At 40.9% G+C, this 19,319-nt stretch overlaps 1 protein-coding gene across 2 annotated transcripts in view; it reads left to right on the forward strand.

Moving 5' to 3' along the window:
- znf385d (zinc finger protein 385D) overlaps positions 1-18,142 on the forward strand; it is an 83,596-nt gene extending 65,454 nt beyond the window's left edge. For both annotated transcript variants that reach the window (XM_028580888.1, XM_028580889.1), the window contains 4 exons: positions 7,125-7,472; positions 10,494-10,675; positions 14,493-14,594; positions 17,237-18,142. In XM_028580888.1, coding sequence (XP_028436689.1) covers positions 7,125-7,472; positions 10,494-10,675; positions 14,493-14,594; positions 17,237-17,479 — 875 coding nt within the window. In that variant the 3' untranslated portion in view covers positions 17,480-18,142. The remainder of the gene's footprint in view (positions 1-7,124; positions 7,473-10,493; positions 10,676-14,492; positions 14,595-17,236) is intronic.
- Positions 18,143-19,319: the final 1,177 nt, after the last annotated feature.

Here is a 19,319-nt window from a genome sequence, read left to right on the forward strand (position 1 = left end):
TTACTTTTCCAGTTTCACTTTCATCTAACTTTTCATTTTCCAGCTCCATCTTTCTCTGTCTTCCAAATCTAACCTCCTTTGTTCTTGCTTCTTATCCTTTCTTTTACCTGGCTTCTCTATCTCTTTCTTTCTTTGCTGTCGGGCCCCGCTCGCCCATACCAACTTTAGATTGATCACAGTCATTACCTCCATTATTTAGAGGGGATTGAGTTCTTAACTGGGCCTCGCAAGAGCCAGTTAGGTCACACTGGCTGGTGATATGGATTACTGGAGGCTACCCAGAGTGCACGGCGTCCTGGGCCAGCCAAAGTACATCTTTAATCACCTGCCCTTCCAACAGCAAATGGCTCTTTAATGACATTGTGGTAGATGGGTTCACCCCAATACAAGGGCAAAGACATGCATATCTTAACATGGGATGGCCTCACCAACCAGGCTTTGTAATAAGTAGGCAGATAAAGACGAACCTTTTTCGTCCGTGTTGAATAATAATTTTCTTCACTCTATCATACAGAGATTAAAAAGCTATCAGCTCTGACTTGTGTTGTCCTTACTGTCGGTAAAATTAAAGAAGTACTCTGCCATGTTGGAAAATATGCTTGCACAAAAAGGGACTTTTAGACAAGACACTCTGCGTCTATTTTATCTCAGTACATTCATTACAGGGGTAGGTTTGTTGACATGTTTAGCCTAGCTTAGCAACAAGAAAATGTCCATCTTTGATGTGTCAAAAATAGGGTTGGGTACCGAAACACAGATTTCGGTGCCTCATTTTTGTACTTACTCGCCTCGCCTCGACTCTACTCGCCTCTCCGCACTGTGCGTCCCTTTTTTCATTGCAGATTTTAGTATCGCCTCAGCGTGGCTGGTTGTCATAGCGACTGCCGTGGGCGTGGCTTGGTAGCGTTGCATTTCCCCTGACTCATTTCCTGGTTCTCCTTCTCCGTAAACAACATGAAATCAACAAGATAGTTAACTTTTCCTGCTCCAGATTTCCCACCGTGGTCAGAAAGAACAGGGGAGACACTTTGTTTCTCTCACTATATGACTCTAGAGTCACTACTCGCTGCGGAGCTAATCGCCGGCACTCTCTCACTTCTCCCTCGCTCACCAGCTACACACACACACACACCAGCGCACAAGTATAACCATCAGGCCACTTGTATGCTACGGAGAAAGCTCTGCGTGGAGCCTCTGGCAGCAAAAAACACAGCTGGCTAAACTATTTAAAAATGCCGTCTGTCGCTAGCAATGCAGCGATCAGTGACGATTCTTTCCCGACCAATCTGTAGCCTGCAGGGTTTCACGTCACCTTCTCGGCTCGCCTCAGCTCGCTTGGAACCTCGACTGAGCAGGTACTAAAAAAGGTACCTGTTAGCAGGTACCAGGTACTTTTTTTCGTAATGGAAAACCAAAAAAGGCGAGTAGAGTAGAGGCGAGGCGAGTAGGTACCATGTAATGGAAAAGCGCCATTAAATGACTGCGCTGCACTCTGGTGCTTTGCAACGGATGTTACAGGCAACAGAAGCATCACTGCATGTGATGCTAGTTAACATTACACTTGGCAGCAGGTAACGTTTACCTACTGTTAGCTAGGCTAGGTTAGCTGGCCTGAACACGGTTAAAATGCTGAGAGGTAAACAGTCTAATGCGTGGCTGTATTTCACTCGAATGGATTCCAACACAGGGATGTACAACAGTCTGCAGCTAAAGACAAAGTGTAGCCTAGCTGCACATTGTGAGACACACTGGCCACTGACAGAGTCGGAGTTGTAGGAAAAACAACACCAGCGGGACTTAATGTTGCATTCAAGTGCACCTTAAGAAATTCAAGCTGTTGTTGTAAAGTAGCCTTCTGCCATCTAGTGGTTCTTCTTTTTGTTGTATAACAGCAACTAGTGAAATAAGTTATTGTTATGAAATTTTATACTTTACTTTTATACTTTAATTTTATACTTTATTTAATTTTGACCATATGGTCTTAGCGTTAATGTCGCCAACTGTCGTTTTGTGCTCTTCTTTCTTTTTAAAGTATCAGTCAGGCACCGTTTACACAGTGGAATGTTTTAAATCGTTTCAGCACCGGTATTGGAAAAAAACTCAAACGATACCCAACCGTGGTTAATAAAATGACTCCAAAGCTGTCTTTGCACGCCATTCAAAGGAATAGTTTGACATTTTTGAAGATACATTATTATTTATATTATTTTTATTTAAATTTTATATTTATATTATTGCTGAGAGTTAGATGGGAAGATTGATAAAATAAAATGTCAGTGCGTTAAGTGTCGAGCCAGAGATAAGATTACACTGAGATGTCAAACTACTGTTTCTAGGTTGAAGAATGAACATTCACGCTCAAGTGTTGGAAGGTATATTTTACTACTATTTTATTCTACTTATGGTGGCTGTTTTCTTCTCATTCTAGTCTTTGTGCTAAATTAGATAAGAAGATTTGTAAGAAACAAATCATGGAGCCATCTCTCTCTCTACTGAATTCCTAGCAATGAAATTGATATTGATCTTCACACTTCACAATCCGAGCAAGCAAGGAGATTGCCAAAATGTTGGAGTATTCCTTAATAATAGCACTTGAACAATGTAATTTCCCCAACTGGTGTTTGCTGTTCACTTTGTCAATGTAGAGTCATGCTTCGCCAGAGAAACATTCTCTTGGGGAAAATAATGAAATAATGCAGGTTATACTTTCCAGCTTTTAATAAATTAAAGAGGAGAAATGAGGGCCATCTACAAAAAGAAACAAAAGCAATCTGTGATGGTCAGGAGAATCAACATCACAGCAAAGACAACATGGCACCAGAAAATACTCCCTGACAATGACCAGAAAATCTTGGATTACCACTTTAAGATTATTCTGACGGTGCCTTTATTTTAGCCCGCTCACGGTAAGAACGTCTGCCAATAAATGACGACTCACATTCAAAAACCTACTGCCCTTACATGAACCCCAAACCTTTACTTGCACCACACTCAGCCTGGTGACCGTGCCATTGAAAAGCTGCCCAGAGAAGCAGGTGTGATGGCAGCTTTTTGCTCACTGGTGAGCACGGTGAGATTGAGTGAGTTAATCACTGTGATTTCAGGTTGTTTTGATGCCTGGCACACCGGAGCCGACTGGGAGTAGGGGGTTGCTAATTGCAGAAGGCAAAGAGGTCGCTGGCGTTATGCTCCTGGCATAAACATTATTCATCAAGAGTGACAAGGTCAGCCACATCATAAACAGTTTGCAGATTCATTATTTTCTTGTGGTAATGGCTTGGGCTTGATGGGAAACGGTAATGTATAGTTATGTTGATGGCTTTTAAACCATTAGGGTTCGATCAAAACTGATGGTTGTCAGCATGAAACCTGAAAATGTGCATTGCTTTAGCTGAAGTTCAAATGTATGCGAGAGATATTGCCTGTAGCTTATTCAGCCTCAACTCAAATTAAACAGAACATAAATTATGCACAACTAATAAGTGAAGTCACTGCTTCCCCTTTTCAGAATCCAGGGACTTTAAATAAATGTTCCAGTCTGGGTATTGAGTGCAACAGCCTGGAATAATGGCCTTTTCATGCCAAATGTTCTTGTTTAGATCAGTTTAGGCATCGTCTACTGAAAACACACACAGATATACAAGTAGAGGTCAGTTAGTCATAGCTGCACCACGTTGCATCACCAGCGCTCAATCCTCAGCTGGCAACAGCAATCTATAGACGTCCTTGCTGGATGGACAGATCCCGTTAGGGACAGTCTGAATAAACAAACTGCTGCAGCACTTACAGAATGAAAAGAGAAACTGATGAATGTAGTTTCATTTTCCACATCATGTAATCCAGTTCGTTATTTTAAATATAAAGGCCTAATTTACTTTGTGCATCCAAAAAATTAGCAACTTCAGTCCATGGCTTTTCAAAATAGTATCTTAACTTTGCTCAGTGGCTAGCAGACTGTGGTTGTACCGGGCAGCTTCCAGGTCTGAATGTGTAACTGTGTGAATGTGATCAGGGCGTTGCTGCAAAAGAGAGGCTGCCTCTCAGTGAACCTTCCCCTGAATAAATAAAGGTTAATAAAAAAAATAATAACTGCCCCAAATGAAGATGTTCAGGTACCATGGGGTTTTGTTTGGGCAAATTGATTCCACTGTTGTTGTTAAAACGCTCAGCTTTGATCATGAGCTTTGGGTAATTACCAAAAGAATGGATCGGGGATACAAGCAGCCAAAATGAGTTTTCTTCGAAGAGTTGATGGTCTCCCCTTATGGCGCATTCAGACCAAATGCAAAAGAACAAATAGTTTGCGTGAGGTAGTGTCTAGAATTAAGAGCATCATAGTGTCACTTTAATAATCAGGATCCCCTTCATCTCTAATTTGTTTGCTGCCATCTAGAGATTTTTTGCTGAAGTCCCAGTAGAATGAGAGAGTTTTACGGAACACTGAATGAACTTTTCCACCGTTCTTCTCTTGAGTAGAATTGTCACCTGGCAATGCCTAAATCCCACTTGACACGTGTTGTGGAGGTCAGAGTGTTAAGTTGACTTAATGTTACATAACCTGGTGGAAAATCATTGTAGTGCATGCTGCTTTGACTCGCGCAGCTGCCCGAGACAGAGCCTGTTGGAAATAATGGCCTTGCTCTTGCACTTTTGCAGTGAAAGCCCTGTTAGAGATAAGTTAAGGAGCTCAGACATCCTGAAGGAGCTTGAAGTAGAACTGCTGCACTCACACGCTGAAAGGTGTCAGTTGAGATGGTTCAGACTTCCTGGATGCCTCCCTGCGGACATGAGACAGACAGACATGACCGAGTGGGAAGAGGCCCCGGGGACGACCACTAGAGGGATTATATATCTTATCTGGCCTGGGAACGTCTCAAGATCTCCAAGGAAGAGCTGGAGGATGTACCTATGTGGAAGGATGGATGGCCCGGTTGGACGGACTATCTTAACAAAGCAGAAGATTTGAAAAAGAAATGTTGCGCGTCGTGGTTAAAAGTCTGTGCATTTGTGAGAAGTAAGGTCATAGGGTAGTATCTGTTTTGGCTGTTGATTGTATTTTTTTTTGCGGGTTCAGAGCAGGCAGTAATAATAATAATATTAAGGCATTTGTTATCATGTGTTTTATGATTTTGTTGTTTACATATTGCTAGAGCAAACCCTCTTGCAGCTTTCCACTTCATTATAATGCAAACGTCCTATTTCCTGTATGTTTATTTCCCACCTGCTACTGTTCATTACTTTAAAGATCTGCATTCAGAGAAGGCAGCGGGTTTCATGAAAGCGCAGCAAATTTCACAGTTGGAGTCAGTCAACTGTAAGAGAAGAGTGTTAGGAGTATAAATGTGCCTCAAATCCATTTCAAAGGTTAGTGGATAGGATGCTCACGAACACCGAAATGCTAAAAGAAAAATGCTTACATTTACATACATTTCAAACATTTCAAACATTTAGCTGAAAGCTTTTATCCAGAGTGATACGCTCCAATCGTTGAATGCCATTCAATACCTCAGCTTGAATAAATAGACAGCATTCACCAAAGGCTTCTTGCTGATTCCTCTTATGTAAAGGATGTCTGTAATTCTTTCACCACAGGTCATGACAGAAACAGATCTGCTGCTCCAAACATCTGATGTATTTCTTAACTAAAATGAGAACCATATATAATGGCTCACAAAAATAGCATGACATAATTCACTATTGATTGCTCTCCTGCTGGCTGATCTTCATTTTTTGTGACGCTGGAGTGCGGACAACTCGGAGGCATTGGCATCGATCAGGTGGCGCTCCCAAGGCAAAATTAAATTCCCGTAGGTCTTACGTGTGGCAGCAAGTCCTCTGTATTCCATGCACTGCCATGTGGTATTGTTTTATGAGTCAAATATATTGATCCACTGGTGTCCGCATGTCTAAAAATATCAGACATTTCTTTCAGAACACAGCAGCTATTTGTGTAACATGTCAATGTGATCTCATGCACAAACAAATGGATTAAAGGGCTTATTATTTTTGCAGAGCTGTCTATTTCAATAATATAGATTGCATTTTGTTTGATATGTACATACCATGGCATAAATCAATTATAGCCTGAATAACTCCTCACTTATATATCATTTACTACTTTATCTTGAATATAAATCAGGGCTTTTTGCCTCTGAAAGTCGAGTCTGATACCAGTTTGACTTAATTTTCCTTCCTCTAGAAACATAAATGGGTCATTTTGTGACATGTTACTGTCTTTAGTTTTTAGCACACAAACCTGTTCCTCATTCTAATTTATACATTTAGATAGACATGTACAGTTTTAATTTTCTACTTTTGTCTGCATTTTGGCATATAATCAATATAAATTCCAAAATGTTTTTAGCCACTGAAGTGAATAATCAGTTACATGTATCTGTTAAACATCCAAATTTCCGACCTTGCATATCCTCACCATGTGTTTCACCATGTAAAAGGCTGCAGCTTGTATTTATTATGTGTCTATTATGTGCTGGAAAAAGCAGATATTGTTACATTTTGTTGCGGGGGCTTCCTCTAAGAGCCTTGCAGCGTTTTCCAGCGGACTGGTCTAATTTCTGGTGCTTGAGACTGTTAGCGCCTACACTTTGTTCCCTGGAAACTTTTGTGGTTTTGTAATTCAATTCCGTTGTGTTCTGTGCATCTTGCAGCGTTTCTATATTAGGACATGTTTCTAACTCTGCAGCATAGTTTCTAAATGCTCTACAGGTGTTGTCAAAGTGGTGAAGATAATTTCTTCATTTGCTTTTGTTTTTGTGTTTGTATCGCCCAGTCCTATGTTCTTGTCCTCTTCACAAACTCTTTAAACATGGTTTGGGCAGTGTCTTAAACTAAAATCTTAAATCGACAGTATATCTATCTTTTAACCCAACTCTCACATAATCCTAACAAAACCCATTTTACTCACTCAGGTTTTCAACTATGGTAATAATCTGCCATTTTTGTTTTGTTGGTGTGTTTAGTCTTTCATGTCCAAATCTCAAAGATTGACTAAACAAGTTCAGCCACCTGTTTGTTGAACATTACATGAATAAAACATGTTTGCCCCTAAATGATGAATGAAAGCCATATGATTCAAAAACAAATGATCTATTTCCTCTGTGCAGATGGTGTTCCTGGAGCAGTGCCCCTACCGCTATCCCCTGGGCTCAGACCAGCACTACCCTTGGCATCTTTAACAACCCTCACGACGCCAACGCTGGCACCTGCGGCCTCAGCGATAGTCCCGAGCCCAACTGCAGCCACAGCCACAGCCACAGCCCCAGAGACTACCTCAGCTGCTGGAGGGGACTCGGCTCTAGACTCACCCTCAGAACCAGACGTGGAGCCTGAGGCCGACCCCGAGGTGGAGACAGACGCGGAGACAGAGGAGGAGAAAGCTCGGCGTCTTCTGTACTGCTCGCTGTGCAAAGTGGCGGTCAACTCGGCGTCACAGCTGGAGGCTCACAACAGCGGTAAGAGGCGTGTGAGATACATGCCGTGGTGGAAGAAGTATTAAGATCCTTTACTTAAGTAAAAGTACTAATACTGTTACAAGCAAAAGTACTGCATTGCAAATGTTACTTAAAGCTATAGTGCGTAGTTTCTGTCGCCCCCTTCAGGAATTCTAAGTAATGACAACAAAACTGTCAGCGCGTCCACATGATACAAGCCTCCCGTGATCACTTACCACCCCTCAACGCAGTTGCTAGTAACCACGGAGGACACGGAGGATTGAAAAAACATGATGAAACTGAAAACAATCAAACCATTCTGTGTTTAATCATTTCAGCTGGACCTGTAGGCCTGTATATTGTGGGGTAGTTTAATTTATAATAAAACATCGTCATTTATAAACTACATGTGTTTTGTGTGCATAAATCTTAATTTGTAAAGTAACTAGTAGCTGTCAGAATAATGGAGTGGAGAAAAAAGTACATTTCCCTCTGAAATGTAGCAGAGTAGAAGTAGAAAGTGGCATGAAAAGAAAAGACTCAAGTAAATTACAAGTACCTCAACATTTGTACTTAAGTACAGTACTTGAGTAAATGTACTAAGTGACATTCCACTACTGGAGACATGTGCTGCAAATGTCAATGATTTTTCCTTTTTATGTCATGCAATTTCCATAAAAAAACGCCCCAGCATCAGTGTTGTATTGTTCAGCCGATGTTTTTTGTGAAGAAGGTTGTTATGTGCTGGATTTCTACACAATGACCCAGTTTCAGTCTTGAAGTGTTCTTTGTCATCATTATTGATTTATATTGGCTGTCTTCAACAATAATTGTCAAGTCTAAAAAACACATTTTCAAATGTTTTGGGGGTTTGTCAGTAGTTTCCATAGACTCCTTGTATTCAACTTTGATTAGGTATTGTGGGACAAGCCTTGCTTTAGAAAACAAAGATTGTATTCTGAAACACTGTGTCAAACTAATTCCTAATACCCCATTCATAACACGCAGAGTGGGGATATGACAGTACTCTGAGTCATCTATGTTTTCAATCTGCGCTTCATGCACCCGAATGTCCCATTGTTTTTGCCTCATAGCGTACTTCTTTTATGGATTGATGAGCGAGTGAGCATTTTATTAAACATTTGAACAAAAGAACAAATCAAACAACAACAGGGGCATGGCAGACACAAACACACTGACCTTTTCTCCAGACTGAAGCAACGCAGTCTACACTAGATTACACAAGTGACCTCAAAGTTACAGAAAGCCAGGCCAAGGCAGGCTTGTTCAACAGAGAGCGTGTGACGCTTTCATAACCAGCATGTGCACATCTTTTCATTCAGTGTCTCAGCAGTATTCTTTTAGCTGCTGTGAAGGTGAAGGAAGAAAGGGATGTGGTATGGCTAAAGTATATATAAATTAGAGCAGTTTCAAATATGACAGGGGGGGCGAGGGGCTATTTTGTCAACAAAAAAACCCAGTTAATTTAAAATGTCAGTTTCCCAAAAACTGTAGTGTTTGTTTTTTTGAGAACTGAGGAAAAGCTAGCTCACTGTACAACAGGTTGAAAAAAAAACCTTTCTTGTCATTATTATGTTTAGCACTGTGACTGCCCTGTTCCTTTTATCACCATTTATCATCATGACCCAGAATTGAATTAAAATGCGTGTGAGTGCTGAAAGCTGCTGCTGTTTTAAAGGGATAGTTCAGATTTTTTGAAGTGGGGTTGTATAAGCTACTTAGTTAGTCTATCACCTACAATAGAATGCTTGTAGTTTGGAGAGGCAGACAGAAATACCAACACGTAAGCAATGTAGGCTAAGGGTACTGCTGTGGACAGGGACAGCACCAAAACCTTTTTATTTTATTTTAGCCACCTAAACAAATTCTGTTTAATTGTATGCTATATTTAGAATATTTTTACCACTTTACCTTGCCATAAAACAGCCCTGTTTAAGTTTACATGGGGGAATTGAAGCCGTTCTATGCTATTATCAAAGCCAACAGACTCCTTTAACAAAAACAGTAATTTTACCTCGCAGAACACGGGAGTTGCTGGTCTACCACTGTCTTGATCTGTTAGTTAGTTTGTGTTTTTGTGTGACTTTGGTGTTTTAAAAAGGTTAGGAACTAACAAAACTAACAAAGAAACTAATACAAACAAACATTTTAATTTTAAAATGTTATTTCTATGGTAATACACTATGAAAAAAAATCTGAACTATCCCTTCAAGAGCACACCTTGACGTGACCTGTATTGACAGGGAATCAAAATGGACATAAAAATGGCGAATGCACATGAAAGTCCAGTCACTTAAAGACTAGTCTATATCCAGGAAGTTCCATTTCCAGGATTGCTCCGTTGCCGCCGGAAATTCCGCCGGATGTCCTTCTTTTGGCCAGATGTACGTTACCTTCCGCTTTCTGTATGTTATTTATGGGGACTATGGTTAACTGCTCCTCAGACCTCTGCATGGTAAATCCAGACAGCTAGCTGGACTATCTGTCCAATCTGAGTTTTCTGTTGCACGACTAAAACAACCTTTGAATGTATGCGCGTTCCACCAAAACAAGTTCCTTCCCGAGGCTATTTTGCAGCAGCACCGGTGCTCCAGTGCTCCAGTGCTCCAGTGCTCCGTGTGCTTAGCACCGCACATGACAGTTGTGATTGGTTTAAAGAAATACCAATAAACCAGAGCAGGTTTTTCTCCCATCCCGCAATGCTGTGTGGACTAGCCATACCCTCCTCTCCATCGCTGTGGAGGAAGGTCTGGCAATGCGAGACTAAAGACTGAGCTAAACCTCAATGCAAACAATGCCCCACGGTGACATGCAAGTAAGCAAGATTTGTGTGAACCATGACATTTTTCATAGGAGTTCTCTACTTTTAGCATTGACATTTCAGGGTAATTTACAAGTTGACCCTTTCACACTGACCCTCATATTTCCTACACCAGAAAAGGGACAACACCTTCCCTTCAGGCAGCATGTATCAAATGAAGTTAATCTACTGACCGCGTTGCTTCTTGTTTGAACTTGCAGGTACGAAGCACAAGACGATGCTCGAGGCCAGGACCGGCGTGGGTTCCATCAAGTCTTTCCCCCGGTCGGGAGTCAAAAGCAAACTGGCTACAACCACCAAGTCAACAACGGGCCTGCAGAACAAAACGTTTTACTGTGAGACGTGTGATGTGCATGTCAACTCAGAGACGCAGCTAAAACAGGTGAGAGGGACAGAGAAAGACTTGGTAAACTTCTTCCAAACTTTACTGCACACAAAGCGAGTTTTAAGTTTTTAAACATAAATTCCAGAAAAAAAGAGTGAAGAAAAGATTGGTCTGGAATATAGTCAAACTACTAATTACAAGGTCATGGCATTGTACTGGATTTTACTGAGTTATGGAGATACAAAGGTAATATTTTACTAAATTTTATCATTATTCGACAGTTCAAATATCACTTTTTATCATTTTGCCATTGAAGTAATAGTCGACATTTTGCCAAAGAAGCTTTATTGCCATTGAGTTATGAGAGAAGATTGATACCACTCTCTTATCGGTCACCTCTAATTTCACAGTGTCTGTCCAAGAAATAGTCCAGCACATAACCCTTCATAAAAGTTCAAACCATTCTTTTAAAGACACAGTGAAACAGACGGATTTCAGAGTGAAACAGAATTCACGGGCGGATTTAAATCACTCAAAGATGGGCATGGCTTAGCAAGTAGACGACTAAAGGCTACATTCATGTTACAAACAAATGTGGCCCATATCCAATTATTGGGTTGGACACAGAAATCAGATTTTTTTTTTCAATGAGATTTCTGATACATACCCCATCACTGGCCAATAGACCCAGTAAGAAGGGTGTTATAAGAATTCATGTGTTTTTCCACCTAGTCCTGCCCTACTGTGCTGTGATTGACTGATAGTACTCGTTGCCTCCAGGCGTCCTTGTGATTGGATGATATGTGGAATTATGAGTGACATGAGCAAAAAAGAAAACATGTATATTAACACCCTGGAGTTCAAGATAAAGTCATTAGAATAGAGCAATGATTTACAGGAAGTGGAATTTTAATATTTAAAAAAACACAAAATACAATAAAAAGACTAGAAAGATATTTGGCACAGAAGATACACAGCATACAGATAACCATAAGTATCTAAGCTTAAGCCAATAAATACAGGGACATATAAGAACTTGGAAAATGCATTTTCACTTCACTTCTTTTGATGCACTTAGATTTCATACAACATTTCCTCAATGTATCATCGAGCACCCAATTTACTTTGTGCATGTGTCTGAATGTACTGAAAGTACTTTGCTCTTCATCTGTGAAAACCTTCTTATTTAGACTCATTTACTTCAGTGTCAGATTTCCATTTTGGTTGGATTTAAGATTATTCTTTGAATACAAAGATGCACCGCTGCTAGTAATGATCTTTCCTTTCATCCAGCTGCGCTGCTGTCACAGCAAAGCTTTCCCTGCCTGAAATCTCTTGCAAAAATCTGGCCAAGAAATTAAGTTTCTCCAGCAGGAGTAAAACTAATCGAGTTTCTCCTAATCCATCTCCTCAAATAAGGAAAAAGGTTGCTATATTACATGATGTTAAGGAAATCAGGTCAGAAAGCTGACGCAAATCTGATCTCTTTGTGATATTTTCCTCAGTGTGGCTTGGCTGAAAACTCATCCTAGGAATGTGTATCTTGGTTGTTGCTTTGGGGCGCCCCACAATTCCTTTTTTCTTGTAGCTGGTGATCATTCTGTCACTGGGGGGGTGGATTCCATCTTACAATACTTACTCGGTTTTGTCCCAGCTAACCTTGAGATTTTTCACTGAAAACTGGCTTTTTCTGACAGGCTTTGTATGAATTTTTCATGCAGGGCCTTTTACGGAGTACTTCTAAAACAGCAGTGATTCTCTGTGAAAAGAATCCACCATGACACATTTCAGTTACAGCTGAAAACCAGAGGAAAAGTGGGATTGTTAAATCCAATGCATGCACTTGTGAAATATTAGACATAGCCAGAAATCTGCCTTCTGTTGTCAACGTGTACTCACACTGAATTATTTATTGGCTTGAGGTTACAGGGGATTTCTGTGTATGTCATTCCATATTATTTTTCACTTGTTTATTCAGATTCACTGGTTGTCAGAAACTTTATTTAACATGAGAGCATAACGTGTCATTTAGTAAATGCTTTCTGCACTGTACTTTGCAGAGCCATTACTACAGTCGTTTTCACCATGGGTGGCTCCAGTCGCAATAAAACCTTTAAAGATTTAATACTTTACGCTTTGAGGCAGGAGGTGTATTTCTAGTCCTGTCCTCCTTCTCTGTTGGTCAGGTTCCCACCTTAACGCATGATAAGCTATCTATATCTGAAATGGCATCCAGCTTGAGGCTGAGGTAACAGGCATCTGGAAAGCATCACAGCAAAAAAAAAAAGATACTGATGATTTTCATTTTCACAGTTTTTATATGATATAACCAGAGAAAGGTGCAGTATCTAAACCAGTAGTTCAGCAGATTGCCATGAAACTGGTCAAACCTTCCCATTGAAGAGCTAATTTGTCCGACAAACTATCGGTTCGATACTATCCGACAAAACAAGGGTTAATACAGCACCTTAGTGCTCGTTTTTACAGCATTTTGGTCAGCTTAAACTGTGTTTAAATGTGCTCTAGAAATATACTTTACTTACTTACTTTACAAGAAACAGGGTTTAGAGAGCAATTCTCAACAAAGTAAACGGAAGTACATAACCCTTGTTTTGTCCTTTGGGTCCTGGTGACCCGAAGGAACGTGACACTAACTGTCCCGTTCTTGTGCCGCATGTCAGTTAAACGTACGTCCCGACCCAGAGAGTCAAAAAGTGATGCCAATAGTTCTGATCCACAGCGTCAAATAGTAACGTCAATAGTTCTGATCCAGAGCGTAAAAAAGTGACGCCAAGAGAGCCGACCAAGCGTCTCTAAATATGACGCTAAAGGAGACTCGGGAGTAAGAATGTTTTGGCTGTGTTGTCCAACCTCTGTATTTTGAATGGGTGACAGCATGGAGCAACTCCTCCGCCGCCGTGGCTACATTCAATCCTTCAAACATTCAAACAAACTGTACACGACAGGTTCTGTGTAGAGAGAAAATACAGAGGGCACTCCTGTAGAAAAATTATTTTTGTTTGTATTATATTTCTATGATGGTAAAAAAGTATATATTGTACGCCCAATATACAATAATCAACCTTAATCACTGGACTTTACTTGCTAGTATTTGGTATCCAATATTACATCCATTACACCAAATCTAATTTCATAATGTAGCAAAAAAGAGTGGGTTGTATCTTTTAACTAAAGGAAAAGTAGCAATATAATATGATGAATGTAGCCATCTAGCTCACCAATATCGTAAACATTGTTTATCGACTCAGCCTAGATACTCAAACTTGGAAGCTGATGTTACTACAAGACCGTTTTTTCTGATCGCTCTGTTCGCTCACTGCTGGTGAGGAAATGTAAAATGTCAATTGTTTTCCTCTGTGTGGTTTCTATGGTTGCCAGGGTTACACAGCGAGCCGTGGCTATTTAAAAGAAGTTCAGCCGTCATAAACTGGGCAAATGGCAGTGCATGTTCATGAGTGCAGCAGCCAGCATCTTTCTGCTTGACGCCCGTTGTGTTTAAATTGGAAGCAATGGAGGCAGAAAGAACCATTACTTCCTTCCTCAAAAAAAATCAGCTTTGACTTTCCTGGCTCGCCTTGGTAACGTTAACCCCTGGCCACAACAACAGCAAACTATATTAGTTCTAAAATTGACACTCAAATGTGGGTTTTAGGCATAAATATAAAGTCACAGATAGACACTTAAGAAAAATGTTCTATCCTGTTTATACATTTATTAATTATTACTTTTAATGTGAAAAAGTACCTTTACACATTGCAGCTTTAACCACAGTGGAGTGACATGCTGAAACCAACTATATCGTGTGATTTATAAACTGTCTGACTTCATTTAAAACTTATTTTCTTTCTTTTAGCACATCAGCAGCCGGCGTCATAAAGACCGAGCAGCAGGTAAACCAGCCAAGCCTAAATACAGCCCCTACAGCAAACCGCAGAAAGGCCAGACCAAGCAGCCGGTGAGTCACTGCACGCCTCAGTCATCTTATCAGCTACAAAAGTCCTGGTGTCGACACAACAATCACAGTGACTCAGTTCTAATAGCCTCTTACGAGACAGATGTATCAACCCATAAGAAAAAGTTATTGTTTGACATCTGAGACTGCGTTCATAGTCATTCTCCTGTTCCAGCCACTTCCCGTTTCGGTTGTTTGCAGTCACATAAAAAGCATAGGTCTGTGCTTAACCCCAATATAGCCTTCTGTCTTGCTCCGTTTGCATGGGAGAGAACGTTGGACAAAAATGCATGCAGAAATTTGGCTTTAATATATCACATTCAATCTACTTGACGGCACCTAATTCAATAAAATGTCAACTTTCATCACCGGATCACCTGTTACCTGGCTTTTTTTAAAGATGCATGGCAGGTAAAAGCTGGATTTAATTGGAAAACTTTATATTTTATTGACAAAAATGGCATGTATCAAGGCTCCTCTGAGCCAGCTCGCTGGAGGCGGAATGCAGACCAGGGTCGAATACTATTTATAAGTAATTGTAAATGTCGGTTTTAACTTCTTCGGAGTTGCTCAGCGTGTGGTCTTCTGCATCAAGGCAGAATTAACGTCAGGCAAGTTGACAAACCACAGAATAAGAAGTGAACTGAAAGAACTTTTAAATACTTGGAGGTGATTGTTTAACTTTCTGGTACTAGCTGCCCATGTGGCAAACCCACGGCCTTATTGCACTCCAGGCAAGTTAGAACAAATGTTAAAAGTTGTTTTGTCGAGTGGCAAATGACGCAGGATTGGTGGGATGCATAAAGGAGCCTTGTGGATTCAATGTGGGAAAGATAAAGGAGAGCCTGACTTTCCATCTCACAGAAGCTCTCAGAAGACGGCATTAATCACACCCACTGTTTGCCGAGACGGAGTGCGGGGGTTACCAGTGTGGGGGAAATGACTTTTTCTGAAACCCATCATTGACTGAGTTAACGGAGAGGAGCTTCTTTGATGAGCGGAGAGTAAAGAATGCGTCCCATAGGGTTACGATGCCTGAGTCAGTAATTGATAACCCATGACGAAGGCTACCATCCTGGTGCTGTGAGACCGTCGATTTTCCATTACTGATACAGAAGATTAGGCCAGATAACTTTGGTGACCTTTTCACCCTTATTGGGCTGTTTTTGGAGGTTGGGCGCTTTTTTTTCTCTTTGTCCTTCTATCATTTTTTTCTTTCATTTCTTCTTGCTTATTCTTTTATAATAAAAACTACATAACTCCATTCTCACTCTTAAAGCAGTTCTTCAATTTTTCATGTGCAAAAATTAAGGACTTTGGAATAACTAAATCCCCATTGGAAACAGACTGCCACAAAATAGCAGCATTTGTCAGACATAAAAGAGGTCACATGTCTAAATTGCAGGTCTTAGTTAAGCGATTGAACAATTAAATATAACGTAAAGGGTCTACTATGTCTTTTGCTGTTTCTGATGTGAGCTCTGGTGTCTCACAGATCATCTGGAACCCTTTCAGCCATTAGCAGCTGATTTGTGGCACCCGTGTGATCCCCTCCCCCCAATCTCTCTGTGCCTGCACACTACACTACAGTAGTAGCGTCCTCAGCCACCTGTGCTTTCTGTTAATAGACCTTTTTCACGGCAGACATGTTGACATGTCATAGTAGGAAAAGCACAGTATTCAAAACCATTAATGATGGCTGCATTCCACTTAGGAGAGGCCCTGGTATTGTGCATGCTGACTGAAATAGCTTACTGGGACACTTGATGGAATTGAGCCATCGTTAAGGTTATCAGTTTCAGCTGTGCTTTTCCTACTATGACAAGTCAAAATGTCTGCTGTGAAAAACGTCTATTCATTTTTCTTGTAATAAATCTGATGTTTGTAATGCCACCATGTTGCCTCTGTTGATCCAGGATTGTAACAGTCTGGGAAATCAACAAAACAGATACACTGCATTGAAAAAATGCAGACTAAAATGTCAGAAAGTAGGAAAAAAATAAATAAAAGGTCCATCCCAGAGACCAATCTGATGTCTTCAGATTGCTCGTTTTGAGCCCAAAATCCAGGAAATGTAATTTACGGTGGTATAATCCTCACATTAGACGCGTTTTCCCTGAATAAACGACGTCAGTGCTTATGAAGATATTTGTTGATGAACTTTCTGTAAATATAATTGATTAACTGGCAAATCATTTTACAACTAAAAATTGTGGCTTAGGATCGAGCCACAGTACTGGTTTGGTACCGACCAATAGCAACAAATATATAAAAGTACCAAAGGTTTGCATTGAATTTCCAATCGTATTTCCCTGTTCTTTGATTAAATAGTTCCTGATCTGGTTGTTATTTAGACAAAGTTCCTTTAAAAACCGCTTGTGTTTAGAAGACATTTAATGTTTGCACACTTTGGCTTCTTTTGTTAAATGAAAAAGTGCCTTCTTTATATTTCTCACAGTAAAGTATTGAAAAAAGTATTGTTTTGGTATCTGTAGTTATGAAAGTATAAAAAAAAAGGGATTTCTAGACTAGCCAAGGTAAAAATATGTTTGTGCTTTGTAGCACAATTTCCAATGATGATTTAGACCCGGCCTTTTTTTATGATATGTTTACATTGTTGACTGTATTTTGTCTTCCCCCACCAGATAAAGTTGTCCCTGGGTAAGGAGCGCCAGTGTTCGCCTCTGACCGCACAGATCATACCTGCTCACCTGGCGGCAGTGGCAGCAGCCCTCAGCAACACATTCACACACCGCACGAACCACGCTACTAACCACGCCCCGACCCCTGCCCTCTTCCAGACACAGACCCTCCCTGCCGCACTGCTCCGCCCGGCCCCCGGGCCTGTCAGGACCTCCCACCCACAAGTCCTATTTGCCCCTTATTGACCTGTCTGACCTGGGCGGTTCTGCCCCGCCTCCTGTCAAGGACCAAACCAAGTGCTTCACCCAGTCCAGGCCGAGGAGTCACGTCAGCATCTGCACTCCTTCTATGCATCCGGGAACATCTTCTCACCTCTCCTCGTATGGATTATCCCACATTTACTGTAAAGCTAACCGGACTGCAGCAAAGCACTGGGCGCTTCTTCATGATGGATTTATTTCTCTGATCCCACTGAAAAACCTGGGCTTCAGTGTACAGTACGTTTTCTGTGCCATCCTGCAGCCCATTGCTCATACCCGGAACCCCCGGACCTGGATCTACATTGTACCGCAATAATGTATAAGACTAACCCCCGTGTACTATGCAGTGTCATTATTTCATGATGCAAGGCACAGTTTGAGCTAAAAAAAATGCGGTAGGGATAAGCTTTTTGTAAAGATACAGCGTGGCACTAAGATCATTGCTTCAGTGGAGGAATAATGTTGCTCATAATTTAAAAGGCTGTTAATGATCATAAGAGCGAGCAAGGCCCTCCTCTGTTCCTGTATGCACTTTAAGCCCCTCCTCTGTTGATGTCTACATTAGATGGCTAGACTGTGTTAGATTGTATGTGTAAGTGTCGTGATGTGTGTGTTTGTATCTGTCCTTGCATATCCATGTGTGTGCAAGTGTGTGCTTGTCCGTGTGTGTGTGCTTGTCGTGTGTGTGTGTGTGTGTGTGTGTGTGTGTGTGCGTGCGTGCTTCTCATCCACCATATGCAATCCTTGTTGATATCCAGCACACATTGTTACTGACCATGTCTCGGGCTAGAGGGACCACAAAGGCTTGTGTATATTAACTGTCAGTGTGTAAAAGGTGAACAATTTAAAATAAAAAGAGTCCTAATTTGTTAATGCTCGTGATCCTGTGTAGTTCAATTAAATTTTATCAAAGAGTTATCTCGAGACACTTTACAGATAGAGTAGGTCTAGACCACACTCTATAATAATAATAATAATAATTTTCAAAGCCCCAACAATTCCAATAATTCCCCCAAGAGCAAGCAGTGCAACAGAGGCGAGGAAAAACTCCCTTTTAGGAAGAAACCTCGGACAGACCCAGGCTCTTGGTAGGCGGTGTCTAACGGGGCCGGTTGGGGATATGATGAACAGTGGCGATAATAGTCACATTAATAATGGAACAGTGACTTCAAATGGTAGTCGTAGTAGTTCATGTCATATCAGGGCGCTGCAGGGCGTTACAGGATGTAGCGTGGCCCAGCAGAGCATGGATGGACGTAGCAGGAAGCTGCAGGGTTCAGCAGGACACAGCATGACATTGCAGGGCACCGCTGAGCTTAGCAGGGAGTGCAGCAGGACCACGGCGACAAAAAAACAATAAGCATAAAAACATAAGGACTCCGGGGAGTAAACTCCCCAGTGCTAGGTTAGTAACAAGCATTTCTGGGACGGGATGCACACAAATGGAAAGGGAGAGGAGAAAGCAGCTCAGTGTGTCAAAGTTAGTTCAGTATATGCAGTACTTCAAATTAATCCAGGTAGAAAAATATAAATGGAGTATATGGACATCCAGTACATAAAATATGTATCTCTTACTTTGAACTGGACAATGTTCACTGTCCTTGTGTTTGTATCAAGATGTGGATTTATAGCAACATTCACATGCAGATTTTTAATTAATTCAAATTATTATTTGACATATATTACATTATAAGTCCTAGCATAACTCCATTTCCACTACTAACAAAATATGTTTCTGAAGGATGTGCACTCTCCTTGTTTGTATCCCAATGTGTGCTCGTAAAGCAGAAGCTAATCGATAATCCTGATGTAAATGTTCCTGCTG

Source organism: Perca flavescens, chromosome 6, assembly GCF_004354835.1.
Source record: "Perca flavescens isolate YP-PL-M2 chromosome 6, PFLA_1.0, whole genome shotgun sequence".
In the NCBI taxonomy this organism is placed as follows: Eukaryota; Metazoa; Chordata; class Actinopteri; order Perciformes; family Percidae; genus Perca; species Perca flavescens.